Source organism: Falco punctatus (genome assembly GCF_963210335.1).
Source record: "Falco punctatus genome assembly, chromosome: 5".
NCBI lineage: Eukaryota > Metazoa > Chordata > Aves > Falconiformes > Falconidae > Falco > Falco punctatus.
Genome location: NC_137584.1, coordinates 11149646 through 11173560, shown reverse-complemented (window position 1 = coordinate 11173560; position 23915 = coordinate 11149646). Strand labels below are relative to the sequence as shown.

General features: G+C 37.6%; 1 protein-coding gene across 8 annotated transcripts in view; it reads right to left on the bottom strand.

Annotated features, from left to right (window-relative positions):
* COL12A1 (collagen type XII alpha 1 chain) overlaps positions 1 to 23915 on the bottom strand; it is a 106493-nt gene that overhangs the window by 32092 nt on the left and 50486 nt on the right. For all 8 annotated transcript variants that reach the window (XM_080388153.1, XM_080388152.1, XM_080388155.1 and 5 more), the window contains 23 exons: positions 23250 to 23389; positions 22321 to 22450; positions 20787 to 20926; positions 20375 to 20507; positions 20248 to 20274; positions 19796 to 19938; positions 17228 to 17357; positions 16213 to 16352; positions 14968 to 15097; positions 14120 to 14262; positions 13600 to 13729; positions 12525 to 12667; positions 10848 to 10977; positions 10538 to 10657; positions 9753 to 9899; positions 8827 to 8943; positions 8231 to 8377; positions 7680 to 7754; positions 6981 to 7120; positions 4930 to 5053; positions 4582 to 4725; positions 2181 to 2345; positions 51 to 89 (listed from right to left, as the gene is read on the bottom strand). In XM_080388153.1, the coding sequence (XP_080244279.1) occupies positions 51 to 89; positions 2181 to 2345; positions 4582 to 4725; positions 4930 to 5053; positions 6981 to 7120; positions 7680 to 7754; positions 8231 to 8377; positions 8827 to 8943; positions 9753 to 9899; positions 10538 to 10657; positions 10848 to 10977; positions 12525 to 12667; positions 13600 to 13729; positions 14120 to 14262; positions 14968 to 15097; positions 16213 to 16352; positions 17228 to 17357; positions 19796 to 19938; positions 20248 to 20274; positions 20375 to 20507; positions 20787 to 20926; positions 22321 to 22450; positions 23250 to 23389 (2877 nt within the window). The remainder of the gene's footprint in view (positions 1 to 50; positions 90 to 2180; positions 2346 to 4581; positions 4726 to 4929; positions 5054 to 6980; positions 7121 to 7679; positions 7755 to 8230; positions 8378 to 8826; positions 8944 to 9752; positions 9900 to 10537; positions 10658 to 10847; positions 10978 to 12524; positions 12668 to 13599; positions 13730 to 14119; positions 14263 to 14967; positions 15098 to 16212; positions 16353 to 17227; positions 17358 to 19795; positions 19939 to 20247; positions 20275 to 20374; positions 20508 to 20786; positions 20927 to 22320; positions 22451 to 23249; positions 23390 to 23915) is intronic.

Here is a 23915-nt window from a genome sequence, read left to right as displayed (position 1 = left end):
CTGTAAAAGACACAAATGAACCCATGCCAAAATACCAGACAGTTACTTACCCGGCGAAGTGTATCCCTCCAAGTAAATAAGAGGACAAGCTAAAAGACATGAAACAAGATATAATTCAAAACTATAAAATTTAACAGGATATTAACTTATATATATTTTAGAAAGTTTTATTACCAGAAAGTCTGTGCTATTATTAAATATCACCCAGATTTTGTTACATTTGTCATACTGTGTACTGTTCTGCAGTAGATGTACTGTTAACATCTTTACTTGTTATGTTTAGTATGATATTTCTACTGTAATAAATGGTATGGAATAACAAATGAACCCCCCAAATATTTTAAGAGTCTAATTCATAAGAAGAAAAGAGCACAATGACACAGTTTTTCCATGAATACTTAAGGCATGTGTCAGGCTGCATAATAGCTGTCAGATTCACAAGGAAAAATCGCAGATTTATATGGCTCATCGGGAGCCAGTGGATGAGACAGTTAAGGAGTACACAGTTGCACGTGACAGGCCTGAGAATTTCTCATTTTTGCCATAGAAAGATTTCAGTTGAGTAAACAACGGAACTTTATTTAGATAATTTTAAAACAGCACCATACAGTATAGCTACACCTCTTTAGCACCTCTAGACCACTGGTAAATTGGAGACCTGTTGTGCCCCCCAGTTCACATTGGGTGTCATTCTACTTCCTAAAGAGCAGTAATTCTCACTGGTTGTTACTTTCTTTTTTGTTACACTAGTACTTTTGAAAAGTGAAACAAGATTACATAAAATATATTACCTACTTCAAAATTTAAAAAAAAAACCCTAGCTTCCTAAAACTATATCCAGTTATATGAAACCTAACTTACATATATGAACATTTCTTTTGATGGACCTTAGATGGGATGACAACTTGTATTGGGTTTGAGTGGCAAGATTTTGGTAGTGTGAGAGCTAGAGAGGTAGCTTCTGTGAGAAGCAGCTAGAAGTTTCCCCCATGTCTGACAGAGCCAATGCCAGCTGGCTCCAAGACGGACCTGCCACTGTTCAAGGCCAAGCCCATGAGCAATGGTGGTAGTGACTCTGGGATAGCATATTTAAGAAGCAGGGGGAGAGCCCTATGCAATAGAAACTGCAGCCTGAGAGAGGAGTGAGAACACATGAGAGCAGCAGCTCTGCAGCCCCCCAGCCCAGTGCAGAAGGAGGGGGAGCAGCTGCTCCAGGCGCAGGAGCAGAAATTCCCCTGCCCCGTGGTGAGGCCCATGGTGAGGCAGGCTGTGCCCTGCAGCCCGTGGAGGTCCATGGTGGAGCAGGTATCCACCTGCAGCCCGTGGAGGTCCATGGTGGAGCAGGTATCCACCTGCAGCCCGTGGAGGTCCATGGTGGAGCAGGTATCCACCTGCAGCCCGTGGAGGTCCATGGTGGAGCAGGTATCCACCTGCAGCCCGTGCAGGACCCCACACCGGAGCAGGTGGATCCCGAAGGGGGCTGTGACCCGAGGGAAGCCTGTGCTGGAGCAGGGTCCTGGCAGGACCTGTGGCCCCTGCAGAGAGGAGCCCAGGCTGGAGCAGGGTTGCTGGCAGGGCTTGTGACCCTGTGGGGGACCCAGGCTGGAGCAGTGAGTGAAGAGCTGCAGCCCATGGGAAGGACTCACATGGAGAGGTTCATGGAGGACTGTCCCCATGGGAGGGACCCCAGGCTGGAGCCGGGCAGAGTGTGAGGACCCTGCCCCTGAGGGGGAAGGGGCGGCAGAGGCAGCGTGTGATGGACTGACCCCAGCCCCCGTTGCCCATCCCCCTGCGCTGCTGGGGGGAGAAGGCAGAGAAAAACAAGAGTGAAGTTGAGCCTGGGAAAAAGGGAGGGGTGGAGGGGTGAAGGGAAGGTGTTTTAAGATTTGTTTTTATTTTCTCATTATCCTACTCTGATACGACTGGTAATAAATTATATTAATTTTCCCCAAGTCAAGTCTGTTTTGCCTGTGATGGTAACTGGTGAATGATCTCTCCCTGCCCTGATCTTGACCCATGACCTTTTCTTTATATTTTCTCTCCCAGCTGAGGAGGGGAGTGATAGAGTGGCTTTGGTGGGCACCTGGCATCCATCCAGGGTCAACCTATCACACAAGCGTAGCTAGTATATAAGCAAATGTATTAATCTGGGAAAAAGGAAAACAATGTCTTCTACTCACTTGAGGTAGCTGTCTCACACACAAAGGTGACAAGGTTATCTTGAATCTTTTCAAAGGCATCAAAATCATCAACAATAAATACATGACGTTCACTGGGCTTGCTGGCAATCTTGGCCAGCTCATTGTAATCTACATCAGCCACGCCAACCACAAAGACACTGAAGCCTGTAAAAATAACACTTGTTACTTGAAATGTAGTAAATATACATGACCATTTATCAGGTCAACATTTCACAAACCATCTCTATCATCGATTTCTCGGGCTCTGCTAGTCTTCGATCTGACCTTCATTGTAAGCATACATTCTGAATAATCTTTCACCGTAACAAAAGTCAGGAGGGACTAAACTAATTTTTGCATGTTTCCTTCAAAACTTTCTCCTTTTTCCTTCATTGATTTTTGTTGGACATTATCCAATCTCACATAGCCTCGGTACATGGTCCCTTCACTCTTTCATACAAAATACAATCTTCTCAACTCTACTGTATCTTCAATCTGTTCTGTGTTCAAAATCTCTGTGCAGACTATTAGTTATCCAGACCTCTGTCTGTTGCCATCTCCTGCATTTCATGCTCCTCAGTTTCTCTCACTTTCTTAGGGTGGCATTTATCTCACCAATTTTTACTTTCCAAGTTAGCAACAAGTCTAAACTAGTTGTCTAGTCTTCCTCCATAACCAACAGGCAGACATGGGCAGATTCAGAATGCAATTCATCTCGCCTCCCTAAAATGTTACCTTCAAGATTGAAGCAGCCATGGTCTGTGGATCCTGTATGTTGCTCTCTTCCCTAACTATAAAAGGACCCCACATGACAACCTTAGACTAGACATTTAGTTGTTAGATAGCTTAAGTCAAATGACAAGAACCCAGAACCTAGAATTTAATTATATCACCAGGTGTAACAGCATAATCTCCTTTGTCAGGGTGATATTCCTTTTCAAATCATTAAATTAGCGTCTCCTTGCCTTTTATGTCAAGTTTTTTGTTTCCTGCTATCCTCTAGCTTTTACAGAATTCTGTCTCTGGCTTATTTCTTACTTTCTCTTCTCACACCTAAGTCTTCCTGTTATAATTTGACCTCTTTTTGCCAAAATAAGGAAGGAAAAAAAAGTCACTGCACAATTCAGCACTATCTAGAAGAAAATCTCTCACAAAATTTAACTGACAAGAAACTGCACAGATTGGAAATGCTGGTTGGAAGCTGAAAGCAGAATTCACATTTATTGCAAATGATAAAGCTAACTTTATTTAAAATTTTAGTTTTTCAAAAGTAAGTTAATTATTCCTCTGTAGCCAACTGTGGTGAAACTTTGGCTGAAATACTCTGTCCAGCTTTGAGCATGTCATTTAAGATGCAAAGAAACCAAAGCAAGTAGAGAGGAGAGCAAAAATGATAAGAGGTTTGGAAAACATGATCAACAGGAGGTTGAAGGAAATGGGTTTGTTTAGTCTAGAAATGAGAAGAGACAGGAAATGACAACAGGCTTCAAATATGAAGGCCCATCACAGCGGACAGTGATCAACAGCTTTCCTGGTTAACTAGGTAAATGAAAAGAAAACAATAGTTTCATTAGCCTGAAGAAGCACTTAGGTGAAATGTGAGAAAGCTTTTCAGCTATTATGCTAGTTAAGCACTGAAGCAGATAATCCAGGGAGACCGTAGAGATTTTTATGAATGGGGTAGCCAAACATCTTTAGAAACCATCTAGGCAGAGCTGATTCCTTCAGATCATAGAGACAGAGAAGATGACCACTTGTAGATTACAAGCCAGTGATTTTCATAAGGAAGTACATCTCCTTACTCAGGGAACAGGACTCCAGGTCATTCATGCACCGCAATGCAAAACTGCTGGGTGCAAGGACAGGAATAGATTATTAGACTCGCATAAGTCACATCCAACAAATCTGAAGAGGAACTGTGACACTTCTCAGCTCAAAACGCAATGAAAGAGTCGGTTTAGACCCAGCTCTATCAAAAGCAGCTACTTTAACTGGAGATTTACTGGTTTATACCAGGAAAACATAAAGATGAAAAAGCCAGGCCCATTACATCAAAAGCACTAGAATGGAGCACACTTCACAACGATCCCTGGGGTCCACACAGCAAGGAGAGAAAGAAGTAACCAAAATTCATGTTTATAAAGCAATATGCATGAGGAATTGCTTGAAAGCCTTGGGAAGCCACATCCTTCCCCAGAAAGAATACTAGAGAAAGAAAAAGTAAGTCTGGCCCAGAGAGTCTAAGTTCTTAAACATTTTTTAGTTATCCCCAAATACTCAGAATATATCTCTGAGTCCATAAATAATGAGTAAAGCATTCCCAGATAATTGAAGCACCACTTATAATTGCATTGCTTAACACATAAGAAAAGGAAACAGCCAGGTACCATGAATTGCTTACCGGAGTGCTGTATGACCGTTGCTGCTTTCCTCACCTCATCCTGAGACCGACCATCTGTGACAACAACAAGTACCTTGGGAACACCTCGCCTCATGCCACTCTCCCAAGTCAAAACCTTTTCTTTGATAAATGTTAGGGCTTTGCCTGCAACATACACAGTGAACAAGGAGTCAGCCATATTATCCATAAGGGAAGAAATCCCTTATTTTACTTTGAAAGGGCAACAGCCACACAGCTACAACTGAAGAACACAAAATCCTAATTCTTCAGCCATGCAATATTAGGATAATGAGCCAGTTTCTGAAAATATTTTGTCTCATAAGAAATATAACTACTGCTAAGAACTACCTGTCCTTGTGTTTCCTCCTCTGTACTGAATATTTTGAAGAGCTCCCAGGGCCTGGGCCTTGTCATCAAACGTATTCAGTTTAAATTCAGATTTTGCCTCATCACTGTACTGCACAAAGGAAACCTGAAATGGAATATATCACAGTGTTCAGCCTCCTATCTCCACATTCAGACCAGCTCTCTCCATTGAAATATGTATTGTGGTATATTAATAGGTGTTAAATAAATGCAAAATATTTTCGTGTATCTACAATTATGCGCACACGTATATATTCACATACACAGATACCATCATAGCAATGTGCACACACCTCTTTCTCTTTCATGTATGAATTGTGATGTGACCTTAAATATACATGATTAAATCATTGCTGTTACTATAATGCAGTATACGTAGTGCCTATTCTCTGCTTCTGAGCAGATGTACAGTATCTATTCTCTTCCCATTTTTTTAGGAAATACAAAATAATTCAGCAATAGAATTTCTCTAAAGTTGGATATATACAAAATTGTGTACTCTCTTGCCTTAAATACTGGAATATAATCACATTAACTTTATTTTAAAATCATCTTTAAATATTATATTTCATATAAAAATAATATGTTTCATATATTACATTTGCTGCTTTTAGTGTTCTGTAAAGTTGAATTAAATTCCCCTTTTAAAATGATTCATATCCAATTCAAAACCTGAGATTGTTGCATCTCAAGAGATATGTAACTTAAATATTTTACTAAACATTAGCATTTTACATGTCTTTATCTCCTATATTAGGACTTCTCTATCTCTAGGCTAGGGACACAGATATACAATGGCAGGGGGGGACATCAAACAAACAAACAAATGGAAAGGAAAACTACCTAGATTCGAGCTAGGAAGGATAAAGACTGTCTGAGACAAGGTATGAAGGGTATTGTTTCCTTTAAAATGTCTAGAGCTGTAAACATAGGGAATCAAAGACCTAAAAATATGCCTGGAAGATGAAAGGCAGTTCATGAGCAATGGAAATAATTTTTATAATTAATTGGGAACATCATTCCCACAATCTCCCACATATTAAAGAAAAAAAGTACCCAAAAGAAACCACCTTCAGCCTTTAATCAAGGAAAATACATTGCACCTGCAGGTCATTGCTATGGTCTAGAAACACCTTGTAAGAAACTCTCTTACATCTCATGTTATTCACTTTATCTAGTGAAAGAGAAATGGTTATGGGAAACTAGGCAGTGATCTCATCCAGCTTCCCATAAGCAGAAGAAAACCAGTAATGGTACAAGACTTATAGTAAGAAGCCTGACAGGAAATGTCTTTGACATAACTGCGATACGCTCAGAAATCCTGAAAGTTTATTCTTCATTAGCTGTTACTGTTTACTCTTTAAAGATACATTAATTCATTAAGAGAACTAACTTTTCACCTTTTCATACTTTCACTACGCCCACTGTGGTGTGGACCCATGTTATCTGTAGGATGGGATGAAGAGACTTCTGCAAGTGCCTCTCCCAAAGGGATTCTGCCTACTTGGTGAAGTGGGTTTCTAGGAGCTCAACAGGACAAGGCTAATAGCAAGCCAACTGGACTCTACATGCACAAGACTTCTTTCTTGCACTGAGAAATTAAAGCATAACCCTCACTCAACAATCAGACTGTCCCCAAAACAGGTTTCTGGTATGACACAGACAAAACCTAGCATATAACAACTAGGCAGTGTGCCAGTTGTTGATGCCCTATACAAAGAAACAAAAATATAAAATTAACCATACATTGACCATACTCCACCCCAGTTTCTCTGTCTGGAGGATTCCCACACACTACAACTTCTGTCTTTCAGAATAGTAACCTCTCAGGATAGACTGGATTCCCTTTGTACTTAAAAAATGATCAATATATTTCACGAATAATTATACATGTGCACACATGAGTTTTACAAAAATCTAATACAAACAAATGACAGTATTCTGAAAGAAAGGAAAAATCAGATGCAACTTTAGCAATTCAACTTCACCTTCAGTTTCCCTCCAAAATGTACCCAATGGAAATACAAACCTACCTGGATTCCAGCAGGATTAATTAAGTCAAAGGCTCCTACTGTATTAAAAACAAATTTCACTACTTTGTTGAAGTTATCATCACCAATACTCCAGGAAGCATCAGTCAAGAATACTATGTCTGCTTTGGCACCTCTGCATACTGAAAGAACAAGAAGGTACACTTAAAACATATAAATCATATCACACTGAAATACAGAACATTGCTTCAAAATTTGAAAATTCAAGAATCACAAATATTCAGCAAACTTCTATTATCATGCAGTCAACCTGGCAGATGGCTAATGCTCAACACAGAAACATTTATTAAAAATTATCAAGAAAAGTTCAATAAATGACGAAGAGCTCAAGAAACAAATATGAATGTTTTAAATTACTTTTTTTTTTTTTTTCTGAGAAGCTACCATAAAACAAAAACTGTCTTCTGAGGGCAGACAGAGTCACAGACTTGCTGCAGAGCTATAGGATATCATGAATTTTTTCCCCAAATATATACACCTTACTGTTCTACACCAGGAAATGTTGAAGTCTAGTAAACCTCAAGAGCAAATGGATGGCATTAGGAAACTGGTCTCAAACTTCATTTCCCTAAAATGATGTGCTAGTTTTAAATCTATTTAAAGTTGTGAAAAAGTAGAATTGAACTCTGAAGCAGTGCAGCAACTACGAAAAATACTGAATAATTCTACAACTAAACATACCATCCCGAGCCGGAGGGATCGTAGGAGGTGGAGGAGGTGTAGGTGGTGGAGTTGGTGCCTCTGTAGGTTTGATTACTGAAATGATATAATAATTTTTTGTACTCCATATAAATTATTTCATTCAATGAAAAACTCCAGATTATGTATTATATTACCACACAGAAAGATTATGATCTTTTCTCATTAACCTAAACAATGTATAATTGGCAAGGAAAAAATTCTTCTGTTACAAAATAATGAGATTTAGCTATTGTTAAAGCAAAGGTACATGATATCATTATAGCAGTAACACTTTTACATGAGTTGAGTTATGTTGCACTCCGATAATGCATCCATTTTTCATCCAAGTACTAGGAAATAACTGGTTTGAGGAAAAGCATAAGAATTTCTCTTTCCCTCATAAATTCCAGTTGACGTTACACTGAGAGAAAGAGGAAAGAAGGTCACTTAAAAGAGGTATTGAAAGACATTTAGGAGCAAGACAGGTTCTACAGCTGAAACAAGACAAGTTCTATAGCCAAAACTTAAGGTTCACAATATCTATTACCTACCTGTACGCTCCCTCATAGAGACTGGAGGTCCCTCAAGGTTAGGGGTCTGAACAAAGACAGTTGCATTGTATTCTGTGTCTGGTGAGAGGCCAGTAAAACAGTGGCTTGTTTCTGATCCACGTACTGTGATCTCCTGTCCTCTGGAACCTGTCAAAACAAGCCCAATGGAAAGAAAGTTAGAACCTCCTATTTCCCTTTTAGTATGTGTACAAATAAGTGTACAAATTAGACACCTCTTAAAACAAGGCTGGAGCAGATGGGACAGCAGTCTTACTCTTTCCCATAAAAGCCTTTCTAGACCAAGGTTATATGGTGATTATGCACCCTGGGGTATACTGGAGAATACCATTGCATACATGTGAAAACCAGGTAACTAGCAGATTCCCACTAAATAAAGTTAACTTGACAATAAGCAGCACTTCCTCTTTGCAGCTTTTTCACCACTCTAGAGAAACAGGTTGTGTTCAGAGCTTTAAAGCTCAACCGGATGTATCCTGGCTTCTAGTGGGTGCTTGCCACCTTCCCAAATAAGTGGTGCTCTCCCTGAAATAAAACAATTATGTCTCCAGAAAATGCAAAAAATAAAACGTACTTACCATCAGCTGGGTTTAGCTTCAGTCTGTAGGAAGTTGCTGACCGATGAGGTGACCATCGGATACAGAAAGTATCCCAACCTACTTTGTAACTTGTCAAGTCAGTGACATTCAAATATACTGTGAAGAGAGAAAGAGATAAATTGTTCACTGAAAAGTAGCATATAATTTACATTTTGATGTGCATCATCCATTACATTAGCAGTGCTGGTCCAGAATTTGATTTTTAAAAATACTCACAGAAGAAAAGCACAATTCTAGTTAAATTTCTTACTCTTCTGTTATGCCCTAGAGATCCTAGCCTAGTTATTTACAAAGGTCCATAGTCTGATACCCTTCCCCTACTGGGTAACAGCCCATTTTACGAATTTTCACATGAAGTAAGTTGAGCTCTTTATAAAATAAGAAACTTTCAAAAAGTGGAATCTGACTCATATATGGCAATATGAAAAGAATGTAGTGAGTCAACAAAATTCGGGATTCTTGATTCATCTTAACTGAAGAAATATTTAGAAGTTTCTTAGCTGAGGCCATCAACAAAATCTCATCCTCATGAAAAGCTGAAATTTCAATCACTGGACATTCCTGTGAGATAAAAGCAGAGTAGCGAAAAGCCTAGACCTGTTTAGCATGGTTATATTCTATAGTACCCTGAAAACAGGTAAAGATTAACTCCCACTATAGCTGAATAAAATTTTGGGAAGCTGACTAGAAAAATTTATATCATCAAATCAATACGTAAACTATACTTCCATTACTGTTCCCAAGCTTATTGTTCTTAAGATCCACATGATGGCCAGATCATAAGTATTCTCCATGAGAGGATATTCAGATTTTCTAACAGCCAGGCTTAAAAATCCTCTCTTAATCAACATTATCTCAGATCAGTATATGTACTACATGACTACAACAAATTTATTTTGACTTACATGTAGTGCCTTGATCTGTCAAAGGTATGCTCATTCCAGAATCATACTGGGCATAAACATTCACATCGTAAGTAGTACTGGGAGACAGATTATGCAAGGTGTAGGAAGTCACTTCTCCCACAAAAACCTCCATGGGCTCATTTGAACCTTGAATTGAAAGGAAGAATTAAGGAATTACAAAGAGAGAGAGATTCATCATTAGGTGAGCTATAAAACTCTCTGCTGTCTTTTACATGCCATTAAGGGTTAATCTCATTTTTCCTAAAACAAAACATACTGCTTTCTTAAATTTCAGCATATTAGACTGTTGCAAACAGAACATACACATAGCTTTACAGGCTATTGTGCAATATTTGTGTTTAACTTCCAGAAAGGTTATGTCTATTGTTTCACTGTCACATAAAACAAAGGTTCTGAAGGACATTAGTACCTAAGTACCTGTCCAATACTCAGCTTACATACACCAGTTCATATCCTCAGGTGAACAAAAAGTATTAAAGAGAGGAAAACCAAGTCTAGTCCAGGACTTCATCTAGTCACCATATTAAATTTTAACTATACCAGTCAATGTCTGTCATTGAATGCATGAAACACTGTTTGATAATTTGTGCTTCTTATAAAATACTGATAATAAGACTTAAGTTTCCATCAAAATCAGTAAACAAAGGTAATAAATAAATCCTTTAACACAAACATTTAATGATACATATGACTTGTATTCTGATCTCCCTTTAGACACTCACTGTTCTGAAAGTGGAATACTCAGAATGAACAGGTTTTCTTACCCACAGGTTTGTATACAATTTTATAGCCAAGAACAGGGGATGGTGAAGGATCCCAGGAAACTCTGAAGCGTGTATACCATTCATCAGTTATATACATATTTTGAGGAGGAAGCAGGCCAACTAAAAAGAAAGAAAAACATTCTAATTAGACGAGTGACTGTTTTTCAATGTCTAGAAATTTACATTGTAATTCTGTTGTGTAATAATCATGTCAAAGACATAATTAACATAATGAAACCTTAACAATGATGGAGTGCTTAAGGAGTATGTGTCTTAAATTTACAAAATATACAATATTAAAACTAATTACCAGTTCTGCCATTTCCGGTCAGTTGTCCACCATCTCCATCTTCGTACACAGCCACAACAGTAATTTTATATGGTGTATCTGATTGCAGTGGTTGTAGTATCACATTATTTCTTATCCCAGGAACTGTTGTCTAGAACACAAAAGAAAGAGACATAAACAAACTCACAAGTCTTGTAATTGCTCAATAATGACAAGTGTCAAAACAAATTTTTGACACTTGGTGCACTTTTTTTATGTCCACTGTAGATAAAGTCATCGGGATATCTTAAGGGTTATAGTCTATAAACAACTATTAGTATTTGATATTTTAAATTATAAAACACTGTGATCAGCACAAAAAGATAAATCAAATTGACTTTTTAGTCCCTACCCTCACATCAGGCTATGCTGCTGCAGTTCCTCACCAAGATTTCAGTACTGTTCCCTCATAGAAAGGAAAAAGTCATGATGATGTGTTTTGGAGGCAGAAAAAGGGAGGAAAAAGCTCCTGAAATGGGGATGGAAGTCAAAGTCATTCATGCTACTCATCAGTTTCATTTCTACCCTTTCATTATCCTCATCTTAGAATATCATTTTCTTGGCAGAGACGAGTTAGTTTGAGAAAGAAGCTCTAAATATTTTCATTATAAAAACATGCCTATTTGTGCATCCCTCAGTCTCCTCAACTTCCTGGTGCAGCCATGCACTATTGTGCCCTTCTAAAGAAAAGGTAGATGTAATCCAAGAAGTGACTCTGCTCCATAAAATGGTCATAAAACACAGAAAGTAATGTGAGGTGTCTATCTCAAAAGCATGACCCAATCAACATTTTACGTTATTACTTGATAAAAAAAATCAGTTGAAACTTGCTGTTCTTTAAAAATGCCCAATATTTTCTGCAAAGAAGATATGTGTGTTGAAAATTATGCGTGTCCTGATTAACAGGTCCAGTAGGGAATTTTCAAAGCAGTGAATTTTCAGCATGCCCTATGCAATAATATATAAGCAGTAACGGAATTTAAATAGCACTCTCTATATGTTACATTTTGGCTGGTGGCAGTCAGCAGGAATTGTGCCATTGACCTCCACAGGATCTGAGTTTGGCCTTGCTATAAACACTCAGAGAATTTTATAAACTGCAGATTAACTTGTGCTATCATTAAGCTGCAGGAAATTAAACACAAACATTTACAATTCATACTGATCCTTACAAAAGCAAGTGAGATGCTGAAGTAAAGTTACCATTGCTTTCTTATTAAACTCTGCCAACTCTCCTCAATTTATAAAATGCAGACCTATGTTTATTCTGTATCTTAGCACACTGACTTCATAATGAATAAAGTATGAAGTAATAGGTGGCTACTCACTGTAGCAAAATGTTTGAACTAAATGTTAGGAAGGAGATTCTGCTCACAATCTTCTGATTAATGTGTGAATCATGTATTTAACATTGTTTTGCACACAAATTGGCTCATTAAATCATGTATGGTCTGCAATCTCATAAAAAAAAAGAAGTAGAAAAAGAAAACAAAAAAGCCTCTGTTTCATACAAACCATGGCTTCTCAGCATTGACAATGACAAAAGAACCCATAGAGCACGCAAAGTGTATACATGTAGAGCAGGTGTCTTTGTTTTTCTGTAGCCTAAAGAATAAACTGAGAACATCTTGGTGCTTACTAAGGAATTACAGAACTTACATATTCATCAATAGGGTCTCCCACAGTGGGTGAATATATGATTCTGTATTGCTGGACTGGCCCATCAGCATGGTCCCATTGTACAGAAAGGCTGTTTGTGGTCTCATCAAACACTCTCACGTTCCTCGGACCACTGCGAGGCACTAAGGAAAGAAAATACAGAAGGTTTTACAGAGCATGATTCTTCCAGCTCAGCATCACTCTCACTAATTCAAATGCTGCCCAGAAGCCAAAGCTGAGGGCCCTCCCTGAAACCCTGAATAAACATATAGAGGTAGATTCAGTCAATGATAATATAACAGGGCCTGAAGGTCTTAAATAGAAATAGGGCTTTAATGGGAAGAACTAGAGCAGTGAGGAAGGCAGAGAACATCAGAGGGACCTGCAAAGTGAGCATCTACATACACTCTGCTTCTCAGACTCTTGCAGACAAGTATAACTATAGCCTGTCACATCTGCAAGTTTTAGATGAATATGGGGATTTAATAGAGAAAACATAGAAGCAGCAAGGGAGATGACCTGTTACTGCCATAGACAGCTTCTTTACACATTATTTTTAGAATGAACTTTAAAGAAGCCAAGTGTAAGACAACCGAGATCCCACAAGCTAAGTTGTAACAAGGAGGTTTTGGTGTTTAGGCATCTGCAGAAAAAACAAACAGCTGGTGAGGCTGACATACACAATTATGTAAGACAGAGCACAAAGCACATTTTTTTCTGTTGACAGCTAATTCTACCCATCTTAATGTGCTATTTCTTTTTTCCAAAATACAATCTGCTATTTGTCTGTAATCACATTTTAAAGAACAGCGTTTAAACTCTCAAACATTCAAATTAGGATTATTTCACAAGTGAAAAATACATTGGTGATTATGCATGTACTACAACTGCCAGACAACATAGCAAAAGCTCCCTTCCATGGAGGCCTATAATGGCTTCAGCCATAACTCAGATGCATTGATCTCAGAGTTGCACTGAATGGCTTATATTATTTGTGATTAAAACCAATTTTAAAAAATCTTCACATACAAGTTTTGACACATTTTTCACAAAGCAGGGACTAACTGCCTCTTACATGTTCTGCCCTGTGCTTGGCTTGGATTTCCTTCTCCATCTGCATACAGAGCTATAACATTTATTGAGTAAGCAGTGTCAGGAGTCAAGCGCTCCAGCATCACATCACGAGTGTTGCCTGGTACCACAATCTAAAACAGAAACAAAAGGCAGTTATATAAAAAAGCTTTGGTTTATACTATGTCTAGTTAGAATAAACAATTTCAATGAAATATAGAAAAATTGGAAACACAACCATGTTGCACATTTTCTAAGAAAAATAATACAAGTCTAAAATAACCAAATAATATTGATAAAAATTCAAGAGCAGATGCAAAAAAAAATGATAAATTCATAAGGAGCTCTCATTCTGCAAATAGACTTGTTATTTTTTACATTTTACATGAAAACCATTCAGAAAAAAAGAAGAAACATTCAGGAACAGAAACCAAAAAAGTAAATTGTCATGGTTTACTGACATAAAGGACATTTTCTAACAGGTACTAATACACATATTCCCACTCATAAACTAAATTACTTACAGATTCTGATGGCCTTGGGCCAGACAGTGGAGAGTAATTAATTCTATATTGCTGTACTGGACCTGGAGCAGGTTCCCATCGGACATTCATGCTGTTTGGTGTGGGATTGTAAACTTGAATGTTTCTTGGTGTTCCTCTCTCCACTAGATCAAGGATAATTTAAATTAAGTTTTACAAAGTTGCTTACATAAGGTCTAGTCCTACTTGAATTTGCAACAGTGAACAAAGCAAGCTGAAAAGCACATCAGCCCATGATAAACACATTTCTTTTGCTACCCCAAAATCTACAGTTCTAAGAACCTTGGTGATTAGACTTTACAAACATCCCTGTCAGGCAGCAAAGTACATATGTTTATACTGCAAATTGAAGGTATGATCATTACAATTTTTTACCCTATTATTGATCAGACAGATAGGAAAAATAGCCACAAACTACACGTCTTAGCTTATGCTGACATTAGGAGCTCAGACTCCCTGGAAAATTTTAAATACATGATATGGACATTTAGCATAGATTAACACTAATATTTGCTATTTGTTCACCAGTATTGCTAGTGGCACAATAATTAAAATTTTACTGTTGTGTGGAAGTAAACAGTAAGTTTGCTGCACAACATAAGAGCTGAGCTTGCCTGAGATAAGTGGACTGGAAGCTTCTACCTGAATAAGCAAAGAAAACAGTTACAAGGCTGCAACCATAACCAAGCAAGTAAACAGAGATTCTTTCACTTATGATTTAGCTTTGGGGAAAACAAACTTCCACATCTGATGTAAAATCAAATTCTAATTATCCGAGCCACTCATACAAAAAATCTTATCATTTCCTTGAAAAGGACTATTTTACTTACAAGTTCTTCCAGTGTCAGAGACACGTCCACCATCCCCCTCTGGGAAAACTGGAACCACAGTTATAGTGTAAGGTGTGTTGGGTTCAAGAGTCCTCAGGATGACATAGTTTGTGTTTCCTGGTACTGTGGTCTACAAATTTATAAAGAAAGACAGAGGCATAACATTTGTGTACAAGTGGAAAAAGTTTAAGCTTTTTCATATCTCACTTACTCCTCCACCAAATCTGATTTCCAGACTGGATGTGATAAAAACTTTACAAAAGGCGAACCCTGAAGCAACAGGGTTCATGGTGTCTTCTGGAATTGCCTTTCAAGAAGGGTTTGTCTTGGACATAACAAAAATGGTTGTTAAGTCCTATGCTCTCCTATACAACACCTTACATCTATCTACACTTTTGGGTCCAGATACTGTTCTACTAATAAAAGTAGCAGAACAGCAGTGATCTCTTTAATGACTACTATTCAGAACCTCAGAGGCACTAAAAGGTCACTTTATAAATAATAATTTTTAAAAAATATTACATAACACTACAACATGCTAATCACAATAAGTAATAGGCAGCTCGTGTTAGAAAGTAAAACTCCACAGCGTTTAACAATTTAACAATACTTATCAGTAGCTCTCTAGTTGCTATTGAAACAGTGGCAATTCATGCATTCCTCATTTCACAGGCTCATCAAATTGCACAGATGTGGAAAAAGAAACACAAGCGGGAAAGAACAGTATTTTCCCAGCCTACAATAAGGGTTCCCATTTTCAAGATTGTTTTAGCTCTTTAGCAATTAAGTAGTTTTTGGAGATTAGAATAAGACACCTGTGTGGATTTTTCTGTTTTCACAAATATCACCCCAGCTGACCGCCTACAGTCACATGACTTCTTAGCAGTAAAAATTGGTAGAAATGAGGTCTGATAACTTTATAGCCTTTTGTACACTCTGAAGTCAGCTTTACATTCACATGCACTGCCCTAAGAATAAATAAACAAAAAAAATGTACATGGTATTAAATCCCTGTGCTAAGAACTAATCGCTGAAGGTCTGCTATTAAAATCAAACATCTGTAATACATATGGAAGTAACTGACTTTCATGGAGGTGCTCTGCATTTTCTCCAGGGTAGTTACAAACAAAAAAAAGCCAGTGCAAAGGCAAACAAGATCCACTTCACTCAGCAGTATTTCTTACATTAGCACCATGAGCTGCAATTTGCCTAAGACAGTTAGTGAGATCCACACAAAGCATTTACCATTTCTTCTGCACCTCCAGCTGTAGGTCCATAAAATACTTTATACTGGCGAGGACTTCCTTCTGCATGATCCCATCGCACATTCAGAGTACTGGTGGTTGGATCATAAACTAGCAAGTTCTTCACAGTAGTGAGAGGTTCTAAAACAGATCAATGAGCTGTCAGAAATGTAAAACCACATTCTCTCACCTGTGCTGTCAGATCATGCTTATGCAATAATATATCATTAGGAAATCTAAAAACCAGGTTTAATAGTTCATGTTAAATGGTACTTTTCTTCATTAATAACAACACATCAGTCCTGTCCAACAGCATAAGGAACACCAAATATAATAAGAAAGATTCCTTTCTGGACACTATTTCAGAATTATACAATAAGTTCATTAGTATTGTTTTCTTAATTCCTCACCAAATACTTGCTATGTCTGACTTTCCATTGTAGACTCAGGAGTAAACAAATTAATTAATAAATTTATAGTTAAATAATTAACTAATTAAAATAGTGGATTGTTTTTTATGCCTGAAGTGCCTCTGGTAGCAAATCACTTAGCGCTTTCTACAACACGATCAAAACAATGCTGTCAACCAACGCAAGATGGTAGAGTCTCAAAGTGCATACTGTAAAGGTCAGCCTCTGAACTGACGGTGCTAACAAGAAAATAGTAAACTTCCCAGCACACATATGAGAGTCACATGCCCTCAGATGCTTTAAGGTGTTTACTAAAATGTGCCATAAAACAGTTAAACAGATCAAAATGAGGAAGAAGTTCCATAGTACCATTAGGGTTTATCTCAGCCTTAAAAGCTGGGCATCCAGTCTAAGGTAGTGGTCCAGGGTTTCTCTACAACCAGCAGACGGACAGACCTTCTTACATTAGATACTTTAAACCCATCAAAGGACAAATGAAAATTACAGATGGGATGAATTTCAACACAGGAAATTTTTCTCAGCTAATTTCAAAAGCAATACATCAATATTGTTTTACATCTACTGAGAAGACCTCAAGTTACTTACTGGTTCTGCCTCGTCCTGTCATTCGTCCCCCCTCACCATCTGCATACATTGATGACACAGTAATAGCATATGGTGTGTCAGGCTGCAGCTTCTGTATCACCACACTGTTCTGCCGCCCTCCAACCACAGTCTGCAGTAAAACACAAGAAAAAGATTTAAATCCCTTTTATGCTGCCCCTTTTATGCTTACTGTTGTAGTGAAGAATGTAAGCATTGGATGCAGAGTGAAAAACACTGTATCACATATCACTATATCACAGTGACTGACACTAACAGTAGACAGATTGAACAATAATAATATTTGTACATATTCATTTTAGCAAGTTTAGACAGAGTCCAGTGACACAACGCCAGTGTTAAGACCTCCAAACTTGCATATAACCACAATTATATACGAACTGTCAGTTCTGTGCCAGCACAAAGCTGTTTTTATGCATTGCCTCTGACTATATCATATTGAAATAGTCTTTTATTCATTTTGACAGACTTTGAATTGGACTCTTTATGCTTCACTCTCAGAATGCAAGCATAGAATAAATTACAACACTCTGTAGATCTCTAATGTACATTTGATACAGTATCAACAATGTCCCTCCACGGTTTCAAAAACTTTACAGCATGATACTTCAGTTTCTAAAACTTCTTTGTTAAGAGTCCAAAATCATTATACATATTTCACTTCAATTTTTCTTTTACATATAATCCTGTGATCATAATCTCCACCAAGTATAATATTTACAGTGCACTGAGAATAATACTTTGATCTTCAGCATTTGTGAATCATTACCTTTTTGGTTTTTAATTGCGTGAAATTTCACTTGATCAAGAGCATCCTTTGTTAAGACTATCTGCACATTTTCAAAGCCTATTCAGCTAATAAGCTTCTCATAACACTTAAAAGCTTCTGATGATGAAGAAATGATAATGAGCATTTATACAATGTTATAGAAGTATATTATTTTAATTTACAAGGATTTTTTTTACTTGTACTCAACTCTGCAAATTTTAGTTCAAATCATAAGTGCTTTTAGCATCCCATCATTGGCTGCCTCCATATTTTAGTATCTATTTGCATTTAAAACCTGAGCCTAAATTATTGTGATGGTCTCTGGAGTTTGGTGTGAAGTTTTTGCAGATCTGTCTTCAAATCACCTGTGCTCTTTCTTGGTGCTGAGGCCATTAAATATCAGACAGAGCAATAAAAAAACTTACAGAAATTCTATTTTAAATATTTCAGTGGGCACACTGCTACTGCATACCCAGCAACTGCAGTTTAATCAAATATGCACAAAAAAAGCAGGCAAGGAATTACTATCATATGACTGAGAATTACTTGCAAACAAACATTAAAATGTCAAGAATAAAGCATAGGTGTTCTGTGTGCTCTCCTTAAAAAGAGGTGTCTTCTCCAACTGTCACTGCTGAACTCTGTCCAGTTGTGAATAATTAAGTCTATTAAGTTTTTAATTTGCACAAATTTCAACAGAATGCTTGTAATTCTTTTTTTCTCTCCAGTACCAGCAATTAATTACAGGTATTAATTAACCTTATTGCTGTTCCTTATTCTTCTAGCAATTCCTCACTAAAATTGCATTCAACTGTTCAATTACCTCAACTCAAATGTGTGTTGTTCAGAAGAGAGAAAAAATGGGGGCATAAGTATCCAACTGATTCTAAAGTAAGCATTCCTAGATATGCTTCTGAATATGTGTGATCTTTGAATACAGGAACAAGCTAAATGAGTATGGCTCTCATCTGAGACTGTTCCTCTGAGTCATTTGGCAGTAACCACAACAGCCTCCCACTGCAGACTAGGCATTTTTAAGTAGCACACATTTCTGATAAACAGGCTGACTGAATTCCCAGGCTGCGTTGCGTAGGCCGCCAGTAGTCAGCTCTTGCTGACAGTGCAGGGAAAGCTGGCTGATCATAGGGTGCTGGCTATCCCTATCATTACAGCTGCTCAATCATATTAAAAGACACTCAAATACCTTAAACACTTCCCTAGCATATGTTTTGCAGAGATTGGCTTTTGCAACTGCCACTTCTGGACAGTTATTCTGTCCCTAGCATGGTAAGAGACAGCCTCAACTGTCCACAATATGTTCCATAGCAAAGTCCCTCTGACAGCACACAAACCACACTATGAAAACGATGCAAAACTAGACTGTGGAAGTTAGTCACAGTAATTCATATTACTGATTGCTGTGAGAAGTATATATCTGTGACTTCTAGTCTCATATGCTGATTAACTTGTTCCACAACACATTTTAACTTTATTCTTGTTATATCTATAGACTATGTGTTTTTCAAGAAAACAGGCAGTATCCAAAGTTATTTTTGCTCCATAACGAGCATTCTATCTTGGATTTGAAAGGGGAGGAAGAAAAAGGTGGAATATATACTTCTTCACTATAAATAAAAAACTTCGCCTAAAAGGTCATCTGTTGTGATGACCTGTGATGAAAACCACACACTGTTGTGCTTTGGAAATAAATTATCCTACTGGATTACTTTTCAGACCTATCATTTAAAGTTGAATAACTATAGCACTTCAAAATTAGTTACCGACTGTTCAGGGCCATCCCCACTGATAGGCTGGTAAATGATCCTGTATCTCTGCACTCGGCCACTGGCAGGATCCCACTTCACAGTCAAACTGTGTGAAGTTGCATTGTACACCTGAAGGTTTCGTGGGCCACTCTTTGGGGCTGAGAAATGTGATGAAGAAAAGAATAAATACAGAATTCAAGCAAAAAGCAGGGACAAACACTTCATTCATACTTTTAGGGCTGCAAGAATGCCTGACCAAGAGCAGAATGTATTAAGTACAAGACAACATAAACTGTAATGTTTGTAAAATAGTAGATGTGGTAATCTAGTGCTTATTTTTCTTCCAAATACACAATAATATTTATTAAATGATCTCATCTTTTTAATGTCAAAGTTCCCCACAGTTTAGAAAAAGGTAGTTATGAGTTTTCTTTAATAATACTGTACCTGGAAATTCAGATTCTTACCTTGCGTGGTGATAGGTACCAAGGGTACTAGAAAAAAATAGAAATAGTTTTAGGAATTCTTGGATGTGTATCCCTTCTGGTTTAATAACTATGAATAACAACATGCAGAAACTCTTTATTTACTTACATGTTCGTTCACTGCCGATGAGGTCATCACTTTCTGATTCATCAGGATAGATGGCAGTAACTGAGACATCATATAATGTATCTGGGTTCAAATTTTCAAAGACCAAACTATTCTCATCCCCATTTAAGATAGTCTTGTGGAGAAATTAAAAAAAAAAAAAAAAAAAGTTTTAAAAAAATAAAACAAAACAAACAAACCAAACCAGAGTGGGATGTAACAGAGTAACATTTTTCACATTAACAGTGCTACAAGTGGCTGCTACTATGTGTTCTACACCTTCTCACTGAATTTCCATTGACCACAACAAGAGGGCTTGGAAGTTATAGGCTATTTATTAATTACATTTCTGATTTTTAAAATATACCCTTTGAGAGACTGCCCTCAAAATCTTATGGTGACTGTCTATTCTTACCTCCTGTTTTTCTGATCTTCCATAGGGTCCCCAAGTTATTCTATATAGGGAGACATCTGGAGCTCCATGATCCCAAGTTCCTCTGAAACTATTCGTGGTTACATCTGTGATTCTGAGATTGACTGGTGCTGGCACAGGTTCTATTATGAGAAAAGGAAAAGTATTCCACCAAATGTAACTATGAAATAAATACAGTTAAACCAAGGAATTACTCAGACAAAGAATTTAGGAGATTATGTAGCAGATTCCTCTCTCACTACTTCTAATGACTGCAATAAAATGCTGTACATAATCCAGCCCACTTACCCTAACCAAATTGTCCTTCATAAGGTCACATCACTAGGTCATCACTTGATAAAACAGACATAGTTCTACTGACCTCAGTAGAGATCACAAATTACACACCTACTTACAACAACTGAAGTCCTAGCTTTTACATTTTCAAGTTGAAAGAAGTGATTATGAACTCACACACACACAGAGGTCAAGCTCCTACATGAGCTTCTTCCAGATTTTAAAATTCTTTACATAAGCCAAATAAGTCACAACTGCATTAAACCACTTATTTAGAAAGAATTCACAGAGGTTAACTGTAGGTTAAGGAGGCAAAATATTATAGCCACAGGGAAGAAATGCGTAAATAGGTAAAACCAGAGAATGAAACTAAAAATAATTTCTTTGGCAGAGCTTTCATCTTTTTCCTTACACACACATCCACACAAAACCACAGCTGTAGAAGAAAAGCATAAGACAAAAGCAAGGGAAAAAAACTCTAGCTACTAAAAAATCCAGGCTACTAAATGAAAAATTCAGAAGAAAAAAGCGGCAGCGTGTGCATTTTTTCCCTTTCCCTGACCCCTCCCCGCCCCCCCCCCCCCCCCCCCGAGTGAGGGGCAGTGATAAGGTAACAAACTAATTTCTATTCTAGCCCTTCTGATTAGCTGTTTTCTTAAATCATAAGCCTAGATCAGGATGAGGGCTTCCCTGATATCAGTTTTCTACTTTCGGTCTTTCGCTTCTCTTGCATGGAGATCAGCTTTTACCATTTGTGCAACACCATTTCCTTGCCTCTCTTTGTTGAGATCACTCACTGGCTTAGTATTCCATGGTAGAAAAACTTTATTGGATCAGAAGCAAGATCATGTCTCTATAATCCTCTAGCATATGCCCCAGCTTTTTACTGTCTTAAGTTTCTGCATAGACTTGCTAAACCTTTCCTCTGCCCTCACATTTCCTTACTAATTCTACCCCTATACTCCTCCTTCAGCCTCCAAATAGAACTAATTTTGCTTCAGTTGCTGGACTATTACCTCTGCAGATTTGAAGCTCAGTGTTTACTGCAGTAAGACACTGAACTCATTGAAGATTCCCAGGGCTTATTGTATTGCAAATAATGCTACAAATGCATGTGAAATATTTCTCAGATAGATTAAATTACAGTTCCACCTAAACTCAGTAACATATTGCAGAACACACAACTTACATAGAACATAAGGCAAAAATTAACCCAAGAAGGAATATTAGGAAAACTTACGAGTAACAGCTTCTGCATTTATCGGTAGGGATTCCCCTTCATCATATACAGCAATAACTTTTACATTATACAGTGTTTGGGAGGAAAGGTCAGAGAGAGTAGTGCTGGTTTTGAGTCTGTCAATTTCAACCTAAGAATAAAAATAATGAAATATAATAAAAATAATGACTTCAGAATTTTAAGTTCTGACTCTGCATTTGATTAAATGGCAGAAATTCCTGGGAAAAAAAAAAAAAAAAAAAAAAAAAAAAAACAACCACACACACAAAGAAAACAGAAAACCCAGAAAACTGTTCTGCATTTAATTTTGCCATTTAGCCCTAAATTTCCATCTGAATTGAGTGTTACCTACTAACTCCCTTGCAAAGCATATTGTCTCCAATACTGGTACTACTTGTGGATCTTTCACTGGTTCTTTCTTTTGGAAATGAGGATGCAGACTGTGTCTCTAGAAAATTCTCATTCCCTTAAAAAACCACATTTAATTCTCCAAGAGCTGATTCGTACTTAGCAGTGCAATTATGGAACGCTTGCACATGACTCAAAAGATATCTCCAACAAAGCTCACACATATTCTGACAGCAGGCAAAGGGGCTGACATACAATCCTCTCCTTCCAATTGTAAGCTGTTCTTAGAGCTTGGCAACACTTAAGCAGAGAGTAGAAATGGCTGTTTATCAAAGCACAGGAAAAACTTCATCAGTTTGAGGATTTTTTCCTCTCTGGAGGAGAAGGAAGAGGGGAGTACTCAAAGAAATCTACCTCATACTTATTCAGTTTCCAGGAAATCACTGCCTTGCAACCACCATGAACTGATGTTCTTTATTCTCAACGGTGGTTTATAGTACTTCTTTTACTACTATTTAGTAACCTAGCTTCCCAAAATAAAACTGTCTTGCAGTACTTTCAAAAATGCTCCTGTCATTTACCTCCTTTACATCAACTTCATCAGCTATTTTGTATCTTAAGATGTATTTTCGAACTTTCCCTGGGGCAGGATCCCAAAGGACATTCATGCTGCTGTGAGTAACATCCTGAATTGTTAAGCCTCTGGGTCCAGGCAAAGGTACTGTAAAAATAATGACAGTAGTAAGTGAAAATGCTATTCATGGCAGAAGTATAGGTCTCTCACAGAAGGAACTAAATTCTTTCCATGCATTTCAATGAAATGGAAGCAATAACTTTCTGGGAAGTTCATTACTCTGGCAATTATATGAGACAGTTTAGGAGCTTACTGTCCCAGCAATGACCATGATAGTTACAAATTATGGTAGCTTCACCTTTGTAAATTACAAGCACAATACTTCTAGAGGTATCAGGGCTTAAGAGCATAACTTTTGGTGACAACAGCCACTTTTCATGTATGGTTAAGGGTTTAACATTTTTTAAGAACATATGAATAACCATACTGTGTGCATCAAGCCCAGAAACATGCCTCTGCCAGTAGGAAGTGTTTAAGGAACAGTATGAAAAAGGAAGCCATGCTCAGTTCAATTTTTTTTCTTGATATGACATGTTCCCTTAGCATTTTCTATACCTAAGAGAATGTCTGAATTCAGGAATAAGGTTTCTAAGTTAATGCAAGCAAAATTGAA